Consider the following 19,713-nt stretch of genomic DNA (forward strand, 5'->3'; position numbering starts at 1 on the left):
GCCGTCATGGTTGCAAAAATTGACACAATGCTCATCGTCGTCGTTATCTCACCCGTCCATCTCAATCTTGAAGAAATTATCATCAGGCAAGGAGTTTTGAGGCAGTGACGGGGGCACAACCTCCTCACGCGACTCTTGAGCGATTAGCCACAGCACTTGGAGAAATGGAGAACCTAGAGTCAGGTTGTCGACCTGATCGGACTATCGGGAAGGAGGATTCGACTGTGGATACGACACAGCCGGGATCGATTCGACGAAACCGTTCTTGCACTCGTGGCAGACGATATCCGGAAGATTCGCCATGGTTTCAATGGAGACACGTTTGTTGCAGCGGTAGCACCAATACTTCATAGTCTCCGTCTCGGCCTCTGACGCAGATCGCGGCGGCGGCGGCGTCTGGTATGGAGTTTCAGCCATAAGTTTTCTGTTTGGAATTAGAGGTCCGATACGACTGAGAAAGACCCACTGAGATGGGAGAAATCGTTGGAGATTTCAAGACCCCTACTGTTTCTTCTTGTGTTATTCATATATTTTTTTTATTTATTTCCCAAATTATAAGGAACTTGGTTTTTTAAAGAAACCAAAGACGAAGAGAGGAAGAAAAGATGAAACCAGAGACTGGTTTGGCTCAGATTTTAAAGTGTAGAAACAAAAGAGAGAAGGGTTAGAGAGAAAGTGGTGTTCTTGGTTTTTGTAGGTTTTGCAGAATCACGGTGGAGGTGAAAATATTGAGAGAGAATTGACATAACTTTTCATATTGATTCCCATAGACGGCGCCAAATGTTGATGAACAAAACCGGAGGTCTTGGAACAACGTAAATCCGACTATGAATCTGCAAGAAATGTAAATAACACAAGATGTATCGTGGTTCACCCCAAGGTTTGGACTACATCCACACTTATTATTGTATTTCTCTGTTTATGAGCCTTGTGGCTTTGTATGTGAGGGAGAGAGATTTAGAGCCTCTGAGGGAAAGAGTGAGGCCTCTGATGCCTAGGAATTGGCCTCCCTCAATTGTGAGGGTGATGAGTCTTTTTATAGAATAAGGGCTCCTCACTTATTATATATTTGCCCATTCCTTTAGTACATAATTACATTTAAGTCCCTCGAATATTTGTATGAGATCTAAATACGGAGGCCCTAAGTATGGTATAAACCGACGTTATCGTATTTTGTGTACTTACTATTAACCTTAAGCTATTTTATGTTTTTGACTTTATATCCTTATAAAGTATGTTTATACTTTTACACTGATGGGGAAGAAAGTAAGAGATTGGAGGCATGATAAAGCATTTTGCAATCCGCTGGCGACGGTGTGGCGTATTCTCTTTGATGCACCCACTCTGACTTGATTTCTCTTTATACATATATTCTTCTTACTATTTTTTAGTATTTCAGTTTAGTAAGTGATTTTCAATTTCGAGGACGAAATTCTTTTATGGGGGGTAGATTGTTACTCCCACCCCTAATTTAAATTGTATTTTCACTAAGTTTGAGTTTGTTTTGCTTTTAAAATTGATTTTGGGTCTTAAATGGTATGCCCAAGGGCCTACCCCCTGTTTTGTACTGCGGTTCCCTTTCCATTTTCTTTTATTTTTTTTGAAAAGTTTCTCTCTCTCTCTCTCTCTCTCTCTCTTGGTCTCTCTCTCGGTCTCGCTCTCACTCTTTCCCTATCTCACTCTCTTCCTTTTCCTTTTTTCCCCCTAAGTCTCTCTGTGTGTTCTCTCCTCCTCCCCAAGTACCACACATATGCACACCCATGCACAGGCAAAATAACACGACGGCACCATCCTTCGATTCCACTCTCTTTCCTTCTCAACATAATGCAAATATTCCCCAATGAGTTATCGTCGTTTTCGACGAAGGTAGGTCAAAACACCCTTCCATCTTTCTCCCTAGTAGTCTAGAAGGATTCATGGTTGCTAAAATGTGATTTTGGTGAAGGTTTGGACATGAAAACACGTCGGGGAAACTTCCCCAGACTTACGGCTAGGAAACCGTCACTTTCGAGGCAATTTCTGGCCAAACCACAGCGAGTTGGCCAGCGTGCAAGGTATCAATCTCTTCCTCTCGCTGAGTACTACAACTTTCCTTTTTGTTTCACCCAATTTCATTGAATATTGAAGAAGTTATATCCATTTGAATCTTACTCAGTTTCCAGCGACCTCCGAGGCTTTTGAGGCATTTCCGGCCAAACCATAGCAAGTTAGACATCGTGTGAGGTACCATTCTCTTCGTCTCTTCGAGGGCTACAATTTCCATTTTTGAATCACTTGAATTCCTTGAGTATTGACAAAGTTATGAACGTTTAAATTTAGGGAAGTTTCCAGCCAAATTCCGGCCTTCTTCTCCGACGAGACCAAGAAACCAAGGCATTCGGGCCTAAACCCATTCGAACCAGGCCCTTTGGGCCGTGCTTAAACCCAACCCAACCCCTTTTATTTTATTTTGTTTCTATTTATTTTATTTCAAACCCAAAACAATTGGGCCGGGCTTTCAAGCCCAATACCTTTCAAACCCTTTTTAGTTTTATTTATTTGGTTTTTGTTTTAAAACCCAAAGGCCTTGGGCCATTTCTGTTAGGGCCTTAAGCCCGTTATCCACTGAACCCTTTAAACCTTTTAAAACCATACCTTTTTTAATTATTAAACCCCAAAGCCCTTTGAGACCAAAACCCTATACCCTAGCCAGCCCAAACCTTTTATATGAAATATTCCATCAGGAAATATTTTAGGAATATTCTATTAACTTTTATGAAAGTTATCTAGGACCTTTCTTAGGGTAATTCGACATCCTGAATTCGTTTCCGATGTCTGTTTTCCCAAATTCAATTGTTATAATAGAGTTTTATTAATTGGACCCTTTATGTGCTTAGGGGAAATTGTTAGTGGCATTTTGTCTCTACTAGCTTGCGTGGCTCTTTAGCGGCTAAATATCTGTGAGTGGACCCCTTCTAAAATGCATGTTTTAATAATAGAAATGCATACATGGAAAAGCATGATTTAACAATTATGTTCTATGAGACGCTTTGAGATAATGTGTTTATTAAGGCTAATTTGAATTATTACTATTTTTCCTATAACCCGTATTTTTATAGAATATCTGATGGATATGATATTTAGAACATGTTTCGACATCTCTTTATAGTATAGATGATGGATGACTTTATACTATGAAGTTGCTTTTCAATATATATAGGTTCAATGGTTTGGTACTTATCTAGTGATCCTTTCGGCTACTGGACGTAGGGATAGATTCTGGTCCGTCCCGAGCAACGGTTTGGTGTTGGCATAGGGCCTGGAGTGTGTTTCCTATGGCTATTAGGACAGGGACGAAGAGCCGGCATGGGGCTTGAACTATATTTTCCTCTGACTGTCTGCTTAGAGACCGGGAGCCGGCATGGAGCTTGGGGGTTATCGGACATTTACTAGTGATTATTATATATACAAATTATGATTTGAGATATTGCACGACATGCTAGGTTTTGGAAAACTATGTTTATTATGATATATATGTGTTTTAATAAAACTTGGGGGTTAGTACATTAATAATTGTTTTACTATATATATATTTATAAGTCAACTTGATCCACTCATGTTTGTTTTGCGCCCCCTTCAGGACTTAGAATTGAGACATACATTCCGGCATCCAGGTATTTCCGCATCGGCATCTTCAAGTCCTCTCGGTGTAGGACCCACTCCTTTGTTCATTTAATTGTATATTATTTCCTTTAATGTTCTAGTTAGTTGTATGCTCTGAACACGTTCCTTAGATGCATATTCATTATTCGTTTATATGTATAAGTCTTATCTATCCCTTATTTTCATCTTTTGCACTCAATAAATGGCTTTTGTCACCCTCGGGTGTTGGCCAGCACATGCCTATCTTGGTATTCGAAGAATATCAGGATCGAGGCGTATCAGAAGTAATTTGAGGTGTGTAATATAATCTCTCTTTATTATTGGGGTTGGCTTTTGTACTTAATTGTATATAATTAGATATATTATTGAATTTAGTCTTTCATTGTAAATTGGAGAGTACAATAATTTTTTTTTTCAAAGAGTAAATATTATTAAATACGTACTGAGATGTTTACATCAGAAGTTAGAGAATTAAACAACCATTCTAATTCATAAAAATCCCACACATGAACACCCCCCACAAGCGTGACAAAGGATGCCACCTGATGTGCAACCCCATTACAGGCACGAGGAGTAAATAGAAATTCAACCGACCTTAACTGCTACCTTAACTGCTGAATGTCCCACACCAAACCTTCAACGATGGCCTTGATTTGTGACATGCCATTTAACATATCCACCATGATCTTTGAATCAGTTTCAATTTGAACCACCTCAAAGCCTATCTCCACACATGCCAACATAGTTACCCTCATCGCTTCTGCTTCTGCCATCAAACTAGATTGACATAGAACATTTCCCACCCCTCCCGCTCCTTTGAATATCCCAGCAAAGTCCCTTGTTACCCACCCAAAACCCCATTTCCCAGTTCTCTTACTCCACGGCCCTTCACAATTAACTTTAATTGTTCCAAACGGTGGTTTTGTCTATCTTCCCCCAACAGTTTGTCCCGGAGAGTACAATATTTTATTGAAGCAAAACTAGAGAAAATATAGTTTCCAAAAAAAAAAAAAAAACTAGAGAAATACTGTTAAGGGGAAGAATCAGATTCGTATAGATAAATATGCATAATGATCTTCTGAAGTATCAGTAACAATTTTTCTATTTATTATAAGAGTTTTTTTTTTGTATAAAATTATATACATTTTTTTTGTTGAGTACATCGATATATTTTTACACCAAGAAGAGAGAAAGTTCAGCTTAGCCACACAGTAGGTAACTTAATTTGGTATTGAATTTGCCTTCCACGAAATTCGAATCTAAGATCTCTCACTTCCAAGTGAAGAGAAATATCATCTGATCGTAGTACTAAGTCGCGTATAAATTATATACAATTAGATGTATGATTTAATTATGCGTGCTTAGATCCACTTGATAATTGTATTCTTTACTTGTAAGAGAAAAGTAATAAATTTGAATTTGATGGATGAAGACCGTTTAGATATCCTTTAGCAAATAATGAGACAAATCACCACCGAGAACATCTTCATTCTGCTGCTCAACTTGTCCATTGTCAATAATTTGGGATTTTTTATATTTTTTTTTTTTATTTATAGTTTTAATCATTCTTCTCCTCTCAATTGATGTTACTTCCTATTATGTTTTGCACAGGAATTAAATTGTGTTTGTATAAGATATAAACTATGGTGAGGATCAAATTTATGACGGAGATGGATTAGTCTGATGAATTTTCTGTTGGTTTTAATTTTCTTCAGTTGGTGGTGAGTTGAGAGAGAACATTGGTGCTTGGTTACAAGATTGGGTGTTTGGCTACAAGAATAATGAGTGTTTAAAAGTACGCGTTTTATATTTACTGAGCCACATAGTTTGGTGAGTAAAATGAGTATTGACTCAACATTGTATTGTAACGATGACTTTTAGAATTTTCCTCAAATATCATCCTTAAAAAAAAAAAATCACTAAAATTGGACACAATATGGCCATTGGATTGTAAAGGACATTTAGTTTTCATTTGAAGTACCGAATTTATCAATTTTCTTCACTATAATTGGATGTCTTAATAGTTTCATATTTGTTTAATTTTTTGCAAAAATGAATTATAAATGATGGCTTGAAGTATAAATAAGTGAGCCACACAAAGCTCCCCATGTAGAACTATAAACGGGTCGGGTTTATTGGGTTTGAGTCTGGTTCGACCTGACCCGTTAAACTAACGGATCACCTGAACTCAACCCGTTAAGCTAACGGGTCTTAATGGGTCACCCATTTCACCCGTTACTTTTTTTTTTTTTTTTTGTGGGCTTATAACAACACAAGAAAGTATCAATTATGTACCTTAGCTTAACAAGATTTAATAGACAAAGCATAGGACGAGCAAATTCGTACATATCCCGTTGTACATACAGTAATGCAGAAAAGGCAATCATTATCGTCAGAATTCAACACCGAAAGATAACATATCCCGAAACCCTAAACCCTAAACCCACATAGAAAATACAAATACAGACATGGGATTTACAAATCAAGGTGCGATATCGCACTACGAAACCAAAAAGTCACAATCTTTGATGCGGTTAATAATTAGGGTTATAAACAGAAGGAGCAACAAAATCACAGTAAGGCAAAAGGAAAATTACCGGAGCCAGGGATGTCCTTGAGATCTTCGGCGGTAGGGGTGGTCTTTCCGCCCAACACAACCAACAAGTATGCAGCGACCACCTTCATCTCTGCCTGTCAGAAACCAAAGAAGTGGGTTTGAATCACTCGGGCTTCGATGCGGGAATGGTGGGAGGAGGAGGAGGAGGAGTGGGTTTGAATCACTCTGAGAGACCGCGAGTACGAAGAGTGGGAGTGGTGGGAGGAGGAGGAGTAGCGGTGGAGGGAGGCTTCGAGGGCTTCGATGCGGGAGATGGGGGATGGGGGAGAAGATAAGTTGGTCTTGCTGTTCTTGGTGGTGGAAAGTTGGAAACGATGTTTTGGGTGGTGGAAAATTAGCAACCTGAGGGTTTTGGAAACCATTGAAATTACACAAAAGTCCTTACTAACGGGTGTTAACGGGTTTCGCGGGTTCACCTAAATTGATCCGTTATTTAACAAGTGATTAACGGGTTGACCCGTTAACCACCCGGCCCATTTATCACCCATCCGAATACTAATTTTAACGGGTCGGATCGGATCAGGTTAACGGTTTGGGTTGAAAATGCCAGGCTTAGTTAGCAGTCATGTACCGAAGGGCCTGGAGAAAAGCAGCGTGGCCATATTCGGCGAAGTTCTGCCAGTAGAGTACCGTCAAATCCCAGGCTCTTGCTTTCATCTCCAGCACCTTCCTGTCTATGTCTGTCTCATACTTTGCTACATATGGCCTCAGGAAGGTCTTGTACACAAAGAAAGTTTCCTGCAACCGCATTTCAAACGCCATTCCAATGAGTCAAATTGAAAATCCGTGCAATCGTCTTTATATTGTCAGACTGTGAATGTGGACCTCTAATCAGGTTAATTGTTATCTTAATGTTCGTGTAGTCGGTCGGACTTATAGTCTGCTAGCATAAGTCTAGCACAAAGTATGCACATTTCAAATTGTCATGTTATGTTGTCAAACTATGAATATAACAATTGCTTAAATATTGACGGAATCTATAGTCGATCGTCTTCAAATTCACAGTTTGCTAACATAAGTCTAGCCGGGTGTTATGTGTTTCTTACCTTGGTCTTTGAACACCATAGGTATATAAAAAGGGCCACCTTCCCTTCATCATACATGGGCAACCTTCAAATTTTCACAATGCAAATGTCAAATTAAATTTAAAATGTGGTATGCAAAATGAGTTTATAGTAAGAGAGTGACTTGTACCATGAGATGAATACATCTCCAACCCTCTCAAGAACTGTGAGCATTGCCACAATTATCCTGTGAAAACGACATGTCGTTATTGCATATTTAACTAGCCATTACCAATTTAGAGCTCAATCAAACATGCCCACAACATGTAACTATACATCCACATGAGTCACCAAAATGCTTTAATGATATGTTTACAATGATAGGGACTCAAAAGAAAAAGAAGGAACTCGGATAAATAAAAACATTAATTTCATCAAAAGTAAACTTCAGATACGTATAATTATTCAGATAAGGTAAAGTTTATTTTTACGTTAAAATCGAATCTACAATATTTTCTCCCTTTACTTTTTCTTCTATATTTTTTAAGGCATTTTAGTCAAAATTATCTTTGAAACTGGCATAACTCCTCACTTTGGTCTCTGAGATTTGGAATTGATTGAAGTAGTCCTTGAATTTGTCCACCATCAATTATTTTGGTCATTTTGTGAAAAATCTTTTTTTAAGTAAAGATAAAATGACAAAAATACCCTCAATGAGGATACAATAACAAAAATACCCTCAATTTAGTAAACACTGGGTCAAAATAATTTGACAAAATTGATGGTATTTTTTTCATTTTATCCTTATTTAACGGAAAATTTTCACGGAATGATCAAAATGATTGATTGTAGTGTACAAACTAGGAAACCAAAATTAGGAGTTATGTTAATCTCATAGACTATTTTTAGATAAAAAATAAATAAAAAATCAACAAATTATTGGTCGAATTGCTATCCAAGGATCTGAACTTAACCAATATGAGATGACAACCAAAACATGAAAATACTCTTCCAAAAGGGAACCAAAATGAATTTCAAACATCAACCAGACCAACCCTAAAGGGAAAGAACATAAATCGAAGATGTCAAAACAATAGTGTCTCAAATCTATCACGTGTTGCCTTGTGCTTTAATTTTAGGAAAACTAATGAAAATGACTTGAAAACTTTGAGTTTTAACGATAATGACAAAATAAAGAGTAAAGTGAATAGTACTAGGATTGACTTTTTAGCGTAAAAATGTGATTTTTCGTTAAAGTGAACGGTATCGAGAGCTTTTCTTTAAAGTTCCCTTAATTTTTTCCCACGTCATATGGTTGGTTTGAAATATCGTCATATTGACATCTTTGTTTCATGTAAGTCTCTTACATATTGGCATATGACTAAAACAACTCGGTTTTTAATTACGTACCAGTATTGACACCAAAGCCGGAGTTCTTGAATCTCAACTCTGTTCTTCTCCACTGTTTTGTAGCACTCAAATGTTGGGTATGCATACCCAAGAAACACTCTGCACACCCCCAACAAAACAAGTCAAAACCAACCCGAAAAACAAAACCAAAAGTAAAGTCGAAGATCAAGATCCAAAACTTGATTAACGTTAATGAAAAAACATTAACATACATAAGAATTCTGGTTAGCAAGCTTCCCAACATTTTCAATCCCTTCACATTAAACACCAACAACAACAACAACAACAACAAAGCCTTTTCCCACTAAGTGGGGTCGGCTATATGAATCCTAGAACGCCATTGCGCTCGGTTTTGTGTCATGTCCTCCGTTAGATCCAAGTACTCAAGTCTTTTCTTAGGGTCTCTTCCAAAGTTTTCCTAGGTCTTCCTCTACCCCTTCGGCCCTGAACCTCTGTCCCGTAGTCACATTTTCTAACCGGAGCGTCAGTAGGCCTTCTTTGCACATGTCTAAACCACCGGAACCGATTTTCTCTCATATTTCCTTCAATTTTGGCTACTCCTACTTACCTCGGATATCCTCATTCCCAATCTTATCCTTTCTCGTGTGCCCATACATCCCACGAAGCATCATCATCTTCGCTACACCCATTTTGTGTACGTGTTGATGCTTCACCGCCCAACATTTTGTGCCATACAACATCGCTGGCCTTATTGCCGTCCTATAAAATTTTCCCTTGAGCTTTAGTGACCTACGACGGTCACACAACACGTCAGATGCACTCGTACACTTCATCCATCCAGCTTGTATTCTATGGTTGAGATCTCCATCTAATTCTCCGTTCTCTTGCAAGATAGATCCTAGGTAGCGAAAACGGTCACTTTTTGTGATCTTCGCTAGATTGCTCCGGTCATTAGTGTGGATAAGTATATAAATGGATAGAGATAGGAAAGCAAACACAAGATGTACGTGGTTCACCCAGATTGGCTACGTCCACAGAATAGAGGAGTTATCATTAATTGTGAAGGGTTTACACAAGTACATAGGTTCAAGCTCTCCTTTAGTGAGTACAAGTGAATGATTTAGTACAAATGACATTAGGAAATATTGTGGGAGAATGATCTCGTAACCACAAAACTTCTAAGTATCGGAGTGTGGTATCGTCTTGACTTGCCTTATCTGTCTCATAGGTAGATGTGGCATATTCTCTGGAAGTACTCTTCCTCCATCCAGGGGTGGTATCTGTAACTAGTGGAGATGCACAAGGTAATGTATCAATTTCACTTGAAGCTTACTTGTAGTTTCAGGCTTGGTCAAGCGCGATACAAACCATGTAGTAGGAGTCCCCCAAGTCGTCGCGCTAGGGGATCTGTTGAAAGAGGTGATAGACAAGGTAAGCAATCAGAGCTCCGGCTGATTGTTCACATTCTCCCTATGTTGCAGGCAGCATGAAGGATAAAGAGAAGAAAAATGAGAAGAGATGATATGGGATACTTTTGCTTTTGAAGAAGTAACTTTCCACAGGCTTATTCTTGAACTGGGCTGGAGGGTTTTCTGGTTTCCTCCAGAGTATAAGGCCAACTGAAGAATTTGAGGGTCAAAACAAGTCCATCAAATCTAGAGTACGTTCGACCCTACTGATATGGGATACTTTTGCTTTTGACAGAGTAGTGGATGTATCGGCACGTGTGCTGTTACGCTTGTCTCCACATGCTTCCTTGTATCCTTCTCACTTGCCCTATATGTTCCTCAGGCAGATGCGGTATCTTCCCTAGAAGCATAAGATGTTGAAGATGAGTACTCGAGAGCAATGCCAAGTAATCAGGTAAGGGGTTCCAAGCAGTCAGTTCCTGGCTGGAAGCTTGATTCTAAGTGCTGACTGATTGCTCTCTTTCTCCTTGTCTTGCAGGTAAGAACAAGGCCAAAGGAAAAGACAAGGAAAAAGCATGATATGGGATACTCTTGCTTTTAACCCTGATGATATGAGATATTCTTGCTCTAGTATAGCTTGTTTACAGAGGTATTATCGGGGGGAAGGAAAGCTGAATATTTCGAAAGGCTTCGTCGGGAGTGCCTTTTCAGATAAGAGGAAGGGTTGAGCATTTTTGTAGGTCTGCCTGTCCGTTGGGGATGGAGGTCGACATATATAGGAGTCTCTCTAACATCAAGTAATAATGTTATTCCTTTACCCTGCTTGGTCATAGCACGGTAGTGGGAGCTGCCAGCTTCACATGTTTTAACTCTGTCAGAGCACTTTGAAAAAATGGTCTGTGGTATCTGGAAAGCTGATGTTGCGTGTGAAGATTACAGACAAGCTTTATCCAAGGAGATCCAGCTCTTGAAGTTGGGAAAGTGGTGCCTCTTCGGTTTTCAAACAAGCAATCATGTCGGGGATCTGGCTCTCGAGATTCGGAGAACGATGCCTCTTCGATTTTTGAGAAAGCAATCCTGCTGGGGGTCTGGCTCTCGAGATTCGGAGAGCGGTGTCTCTTCGATTTTTGAGAAAGTAATCATGTTGGGAGTCTGGCTCTCGAGATTCGGAGGGCGGTGCCTCTTCGATTTTGGAGCAAGCAATCTTGTTGGGAGTGTTTTCTCGAATGTGAGTAAAGGTTGGGCATGTTTGCTAGTCTACCGTGCCACGAAGCACAGAGGTTGACACACAGGGACTTTCCAATTATCCAGCAGTGGTACTGTTCCTTTACCCTCTCTTCGATTTTTGAGAAAGTAATCATGTTGGGAGTCTGGCTCTCGAGATTCGGAGGGCGGTGCCTCTTCGATTTTAGAGCAAGCAATCTTGTTGGGAGTGTTTTCGCGAATGTGAGTAAAGGTTGGGCATGTTTGCTAGTCTACCTTGCCATGAAGCACAGAGGTTGACACACCGGGACTGTCCAATTATCCAGCAGTGGTACTGTTCCTTTACCCTTGTGGGTAATAATATGGTAGCTAGACCTTCAAAATTTATGTGTCTAAACTTTGTTAGTGTTGTTTCTTTGCTATTCTTTTACCCTTCTTGGTCAGAGCGATGTAGTGGGAGCTGCAAGCTTCACGTGTCTCAACTTTGTCAGAGAACTTTGGCAAAGTTATCTATGGTACCCATGAGCTACTGTTGCGTGTGGGAAGTGGGTGATTGAACAGTACGATTCCTGTGCTTTCTACTTCACCAGAAATCTTCGACAGAATGCCCATAATTTCCGCAAAGCTGAGTGTGCGTGTGACAGGTGTTGACAAGGCTGGAAAAGTAGGTGCCTCTTCGATTTCTGAGATCGGCCCTCGTGGTCTCTGAGCAGCCCAGCTTTTGAGAAAGCAAGCGTCTTCGATTTCTGAGATCGGCCTTCGTGGTCTTTGAGCAGCCCAACTTTTGAGAAAGCAAACGCCTCTTCGATTTCTGAGATCGACCCTTGTGGTCTCTGAGCAGCCCAGCTTTTGAGAAAGCAAACGCCTCTTCGATTTCTGAGCAGGCGCCTCTTCGATTTCTGAAGTTTCGTCGAGTGCAGATTTTTATAGGGGCTGACATTAAGTTCCAAAGCACACTTGAATATCCACCAGTAGAAGCTCCATTCTTGCACTTCTAAGATCTTGATTTGTCCGACCGCTTCTTTCTTCAACACCTTTGAAAATGTCTGGCCCCTCCGACCGTCGTTTTGACTTGAACCTTGTTGAAGAGGCAGCCCCGCCTTCTCCAGACAACATATGGCGCCCATCCTTCGTCTCCCCTACTGGTCCTCTTACCGTTGGGGATTCCGTGATGAAGAATGATATGAACGCTGCGGTAGTGGCCAGGAACCTTCTCACTCCCAAAGATAACAGACTACTTTCCAAACGGTCTGATGAGTTGGCTGTTAAGGATTCTCTGGCTCTCAGTGTTCAGTGTGCAAGTTCTGTGTCTAATATGGCCCAACGCCTATTTGCTCGAACCCGCCAAGTTGAATCATTGGCGGCTGAAGTGATGAATCTCAAACAGGAGATTAGAGGGCTCAAGCATGAGAATAAACAGTTGCACCGACTCACACATGACTATGCTACAAACATGAAGAGGAAGCTTGACCGGATGAAGGAATCTGATGGTCAGGTTTTACTTGATCATCAGAGATTTGTGGGTTTGTTCCAAAGGCATTTATTGCCTTCGTCTTCTGGGGCTGTACCGCGTAATGAAGCTCCAAATGATCAACCTCTGATGCCTCATCCTTCTAGGGTTCTGTCCAGTACTGAGGCTCCGAATGATCCCCCTCCGGTGCCTTCTCTTTCTGGGGCTCTACCGACTGCTGAGACTTCTCCTAAGCAACCTTTGTGAAGGCTCCCTCTTGTTTGTTTATTTTGACTCAAGTATATGTATATATTTGTAGCTTATCGGGGATATCAATAAATAAGCTTTCCTTCATTTCAACGTATTGTGTTAAATACACCAAAGCCTTCTTCGCTAAGTTCTTTGAATTTTCTTTTGTTGAAGCTTTGTGAGTGGAGCATGTAGGTTGAGGTAGTGTTCCCTTAATTTCCCGAGTGAGGAAAACTTCTCGGTTGGAGACTTGGAAAATCCAAGTCACTGAGTGGGATCGGCTATATGAATCTTAGAACGCCATTGTGTTCTGTCCTGTGTCATGTCCTCCGTTAGATCCAAGTACTCTAAGTCTTTTCTTAGGGTCTCTTCCAAAGTTTTCCTAGGTTTTCCTCTACCCCTTCGGCCCTGAACCTCTGTCCCATAGTCCCCTCTTCTAATCGGAGCGTCAGTAGGCCTTCTTTGCACATGTCCAAACCACCGTAATCGATTTTCTCTCATCTTTCCTTCAATTTCGGCTACTCATACTTTACCCCGGATATCCTCATTCCTAATCTTATCCTTTCTCGTGTGCCCACACATCCAACGAATCATCCTCATCTCCGCTACACCCATTTTGTGTACGTGTTGATGCTTCACCGCCCAACATTCTGTGCCATACAATATCGCCGGCCTTATTGCCGTCCTATAAAATTTTCCCTTGAGCTTCAGTGGCATACGGCGGTCACACAACACGCCGGATGCACTCTTCCACTTCATCCATCTAGCTTGTATTCTATGGTTGAGATCTCCATCTAATTCTCCGTTCTTTTGCAAGATAGATCCTAGGTAACGAAAACGGTCGCTCTTTGGTATTTCTTGATCTCCGATCCTCACCCCTAACTCGTTTTGGTCTCCATTTGCACTGAACTTGCACTCCATATATTCTGTCTTTGATCTGCTTAGGCGAAGACCTTTAGATTCCATTACTTCTCTCCAAATGTTAAGCTTTGCATTTACCCCTTCCTGAGTTTCATCTATCAACACTATATCGTATGCGAAAAGCATACACTAAGGGATATTTTGGATATGGTCCCTAATCCTTAACATTCTTTGATTAAAACCTTAATAGTATTCAAAGTTTGATCAAGGTCCATTGACTTTGTATACCTCATTATATTACTATTAATATTTATATTTTTATAGTTTTGACATTAATTGTTTAATATTTTATGAGATTTATAATCCTATAAATTTAAAATCCCTCATTATAATACTATTAAAAACGGTTACAATAAAAAAATTCAAACATTTTGATTGAATAAATGGATAAAAACTATGTAAAAATAAGAAATAAATAATGACAAAAGTGTTAACAAAATTGGTACATTTCACATATAACAAAGTAGTACATTAATAAAGAAGAATGGGTACATTAAAATTAAATTAGGGTACATATAAAAGATTAAAAATTATGAATACAAATGAATTTTTAAAAATATAGGCGCTAAAAGAAATTAATAAATGGGTACAAAATAAAACTAAAAAAGAAAATACTAATTTTTTTTTAAAAAATGTTGCAAATTAAAAGTGGGTACAAACTAAAAATATAAATATATGATACAAAGTTTAGGCATAAAACATAAATATACCATATGTAATTTTTCTATCATTGATTAAATATACAATGTCACGTGACGGTATACACATGGGTACAAACACAAATAAAACTTTAAAAAATATGGGCACAAAAAGAAACTAATATATGGGTACAAATTAAAAATGAAAAGAAAATTGGTACAAATTAAAAAATATTTGCAAATTAAAAATAGGTACAAACTAAAAATAAAAATATATGATAAAAAATTTAGCCATAAATATAAATATACTAATTGTAACATTTTTAACATTAAAGGAATATATTTAAAAATAAAAATATTTTATTATTCAAATAATTAATGATGTTATTAATACCCAAAGACCTTGATCAAAAATTAAAAATAAATAAGATTTTAATCAATGGAGTAACAAAAAGAAGGATGTGAACCTAATTTTCCCTTAATTAATATATGAGAGATGAACAGAGATTTGGATTTTTAAAAGAAAAAAAGAAAAGAAAAAAAAGGAGGATTTCTTGCGATGGACGCCTCCTTACAATTTTACACGCAAGTCTGTGGGGGAGAGAGGGAGGGATTTCTCGGGATTCCTCAATTACCGCTTGGCAGTTGGTTCTTCTTAGGGTATTTTTGTCATTTGACATATAAGGTACCCAGTTGCCTTGCCAGGGGTGCGAATTTGTCTTTTACTTTTGCCTATTTTTATTTCCATCGAAAATAAAATTTGGTATTTCTGTTCGATATTTTGTTTTAACAATTAATTAAGAAAAGAAAATTCCACGTATCTAAAATGAAAATAAAGAGAAAAAGAGGGAGGGAGGAGGTTCGTATAGAAAGAAGTAAAAGGTTGCATCACATTGCAAAAAGTCACATATTTGAGATAATTTCTAATATAAACATTATTTATTTAGACGATTTTGTAATAAATTGAAATTATAAGGGAAAATGAGATAATCTATGTATAATATTAGGAATAAGAGTTTGGTGAAACATTCAAAATACGTTAAGAAAGTTTTTTTGTGTTTTGTTTTTGTTTTTTAAGTACATTGATATTTTTACATTAAGTAGAGGGGAAGACAGACAAAACCACACAATGGGCAATATAATTTGTTATCAAATTTGTCATTCACGAGATTCGAACCTAAGACCTCTCACTTCCAAGTGAAGAAGAATATCACCAGACCGTAATACTGAGTGGTAAGAATGTCTTTTTGTTAATTCAAATTCTAGAAGAAGATGACTTAATTTTTGGCAAACGGGTCGTGTTTGTTGTGTTCAATAGTTATATCGTTTTCGTGTCATACAGGTTATCTTAATGTATTATGTTGTGTCAAATCTTTTATCTTAATGAGTTTTTAACAGGTGACCCAACAACGACACAACTTGTGACGGGTCGTGTCATTTTGTGTCGGGTTTATGGGTCATACAAGAAATTATTATACACAATGTCTAGACCTTGCAAACATGTCATGTTCGTGTCGTTTATGTATCATACCCGCTATCTTAACAAGTTCTTAAGTGGTGACTTGATTCGTTAACGTGTTCTTAACATGTAACTTGATAACGACTTAAAACCTGTTATTTTTGTGTTATTTCGTGTCAAGTTAACGAGTCATACGAAAAATTACCAAACCCAATAAATAGTAAGATAAATGTATTTCTATTTTGCTAGCTTAATAAATACGAGCTCCTATAACCATATAGTCTCTAAATAGGGACAATAGACCTCCAATGGGTTGGAATAGAAGTCCTCAAAATATCCCATATATAGGGACTCGTCAAATATCTCAAAGAAATCCTCAAATGTGAAGACTGTATATAGGGACTCAAAGAGTGAGTCCCATTGTGTGTGGGAAACAAACCTACTCATGTATGAATGTTACACGACAACTCTTTTTTTTTTTTTGAACCCACCCACGTGAATGATTTCTGCAACTTCATTTTTTTAACCGTTGGATAGGTTATTAGTTTTTATTAACGGCCACAATACTACAACAAGGTGACCAATAATTTTCTAATATTTTGGTCCTTACATTTAAGAATTATACTATAAAGACCTTTATTGCGGACAATATTCTTTTAGGGATCCTAATATTCCCTTAAAATGCCCAAATAAGTCTTCAAAATTAGCCGTGGGAGTCATTAGAGATGCTCTTAAATTTACACACCTTGACCTTTACAAATTCCAATCCAATCCCATCCCATCCCAAATACTATATATATTCTCGTCCTATTTCTTCTGCCATAGCACATTGCATAAACTTCTGGTATTTATAAACATAACAGTTTTAATCATCAAAAAAATGCATCTTCATATAGTGGTTATTGACACAGATTTATACATTGTGATGAGAAGTTAAGGAAAAAAAAAGTAGAGATTTTTATATGACACGGTCTAAATTTAATTTATAACGTTGTTGAATCATACGATGATTGACTGAGGAGGCTAAGACACTACCAACTCGTTCTTTTTTTTTTTAAAAGAATTATTAAAGAACTAAGTACTGCAAATAAACAAAAGCCTAATCGGATAAATGGTCCCCGTGGTCATAAGGTATTCGGATGATAGCCCCTGTGGTAAAAAAATTCGGATTTAAACTCCTGTGGTCATAGTCTGTTAGGATTTATGCCCTTCTGTTAAATAATGCTGACGTGGCTGCCACATATATGCCATGTGGCAAAAATAATAATTTTTAATTTTTTTTTTTAAAAACCTGAATTTTTTACAAAAAAAAAAAAACCAGATCTGCAAAAAGAAGAAGAAGAAGGAAGAGGGAGAGGGAGGAGGGTCGCGCGGGGAGAGGGCTCCGGCGAGGGGGGGAGTTGGTCTCCGGCGGGAAGAAGAAGAAGAAGAAGAAGAAGAAGAAGAAGAAGAAGAAGAAGAAGAAGAAAGAGGGAGAAGGAGGAGGGAGAAGGAGGAGGGTCGCGCGGGGAGACTGGCGAGGGGGGGAGCTCGTCTCCGGCGAGAAGAAGAAGAAGAAGGAAGAAGGAGAGGGAGGAGGGTCACGCGGGGAGAGGGCTCCGGCGGGGGGGGGAGCTGGTCTCCGGCGGGAAGAAGAAGAAGAAGGAGAAGAAGTCCAGCGGGGGGGGGGAACGGGCGGAGGGCGGGGGGGAGCTTGTTCTTCTTTTGCAGATCTGGGTTTTTTTTTTTTGTAAAAATTCAGGTTTAAAAAAAAATTAAAAATTATTATTTTTGTCACGTGGCAGACATTTGGCAGCCACGTCAGCATTATTTAACAGAAGGGCATAAATCCTAACAGACTTAGACCACAGGGGTTTAAATCTGAATTTTTTTATCACAAGGGCTATCATCCGAATACCTTATGACTACGGGGACCATTTATCCGATTAGGCCATAAACAAAATAGCGAGAGACAAGATAAAACAAAACAACAAAAGTGAAGCTGACAGACAAATAACTTTAAAAACTCAGATGGCATAAGGGTGTATTTGACATTTCACATTTGGTTGACCTATCTTTTTAAACGTGAAACACTATAATACTAAACTAAAAACGTGACTACTAACTAATACTATCTTTGAACTAGTCACATCCACGTCGCATCACAAGTTTACACAAAATGCTCCCCACTCCAAGCCTTGGGTCAATCATCCCACACTAACGATAGGAAGATAACTTACATATATCTACGGTCTATCTTTTCTTTTGACAATAGAGATCTTACGTTAAATTTGATTGTCAAACTGATCGGACGTTTTAATATACTTGTTATATTATCTTTATAGCCCCACCATTTCATTTGTATAAACATATCATTTTTTCTAGATTGGTTAACTGTGCACTTAAATATTATATAATCATTAGATCAACCAATTTCCCTACTAAAAACAATAAAAAATTATCGCCAATTAATATGTATATATTAAGTTCTGTTCGAATGGGAGTGTATTTTTACTCACCACCCTTAAGTTGTGATAATGCTTTTATTTAACGTTGTTATGTGAGTTTAATTAAATTTTGATATTGTGTCTATTTACTACATATATTTCAAAATTTAAACATATCTAGTAATAATAAAGAAAGTTTGACAAAAACAATAATAATAAAGAAAGTGGTGATCATCACCATTACTTAACCATAACTCTGTCCAACATGATTTTTACCGTATGCTGCTCGTCGAAGTCTTTGTCGAAAAAGAAAAACGGAACGTAGCATAATGAGGGCCAACGCAAGTTGATTGGCCTGTGACTTAATTTGCAAGGATGGTGAGTGGAACCTCTTTCTACGAAGGCTTCGAGTTGAAGACGAAGACTTTTAGCTGCATTATGATTTTTATTTCTTTTATTTTGATTTTTTAACGCAAAGAATTCCAGTTTTTCTATTTAAGACATAGACTTTCCAAGTCTTTCAGTTTTCCAACTTGTGCATGGCGCATGCAATAACAAAGTCGCAACATGAGTGTGTTTGTCAATCCATTTTTTTTTTGTTTTTTTTTTTTAAGTTTGGTATTGATGTGCTTTTAACAAAAATTATTAAGTATTTGTATTTTTTTTTTGTGAAAGCCCTTTTAACAAAAAAAAAATGTCTAAGTGTTTCGTAAACTTTTATATAAAATTGCTATGAATATGTTAAATGCTAAAAATGATATGGTATTGGATGTCATATGATAATCAAAAGAGAATAATTTAGAGGCAAAGATTGTAATTTTGTAGAATATGGAGGGTACATTTATCATTTGGAATTTCATTAAATGAGTATGGGTTACTATACTTTGAAAAAAAAATATTTTTTTAATAAACCTGGTAGACCCCTGCTTCTATTTCTCTACTAACATTAAAGTAGTTTTTTAAAAACCACTTTATTTTTTTATTTTTTTGTTTACCAAACACATTTGGGGTTCTAAATTTTTTAATAAGTTGCTTTTCAGAAGCACTATAAGTTATAACCCCAAACATCCCTTTGGACTTGTGGCTATTCTTTTTAATCCCTCTCATTATATTTTTAGGAAATTATAGCAATGGTCTCTCAACTTTAATCTAATTGGAGTAATGGATCTTTAACTAAAAATCAATAACCATTAGTCTCTTAACTCTTCAAAACATGCAGTATGGTCATTTTTCGTTAATTTCATTAGAACCTCCGTCAAAATGAGTCACATGCCACACACATGAGGCTGAATCAAGAGGTAAATATGAAAAACAAAATGAGACA

At 37.8% G+C, this 19,713-nt stretch overlaps 1 protein-coding gene across 1 annotated transcript; it reads right to left on the reverse strand.

Moving 5' to 3' along the window:
* Positions 1-5,981: 5,981 nt before the first annotated feature.
* On the reverse strand, positions 5,982-8,940 carry LOC108171066 (HVA22-like protein i). Its single transcript, XM_029092096.2, has 5 exons — positions 8,886-8,940; positions 8,674-8,772; positions 7,454-7,510; positions 7,306-7,369; positions 5,982-6,997 (listed from the first exon to the last, which is right to left on the reverse strand). The coding sequence occupies exons 1-5, from the start codon at positions 8,915-8,917 to the stop codon at positions 6,812-6,814; spliced, it is 438 nt and encodes a 145-aa protein (XP_028947929.2). The 5' UTR covers positions 8,918-8,940; the 3' UTR covers positions 5,982-6,811.
* Between the last annotated feature and the right edge of the window lie 10,773 nt (positions 8,941-19,713).

The sequence above is a fragment of the Malus domestica genome, chromosome 14 (genome assembly GCF_042453785.1).
Source record: "Malus domestica chromosome 14, GDT2T_hap1".
NCBI classification, from domain to species: domain Eukaryota; kingdom Viridiplantae; phylum Streptophyta; class Magnoliopsida; order Rosales; family Rosaceae; genus Malus; species Malus domestica.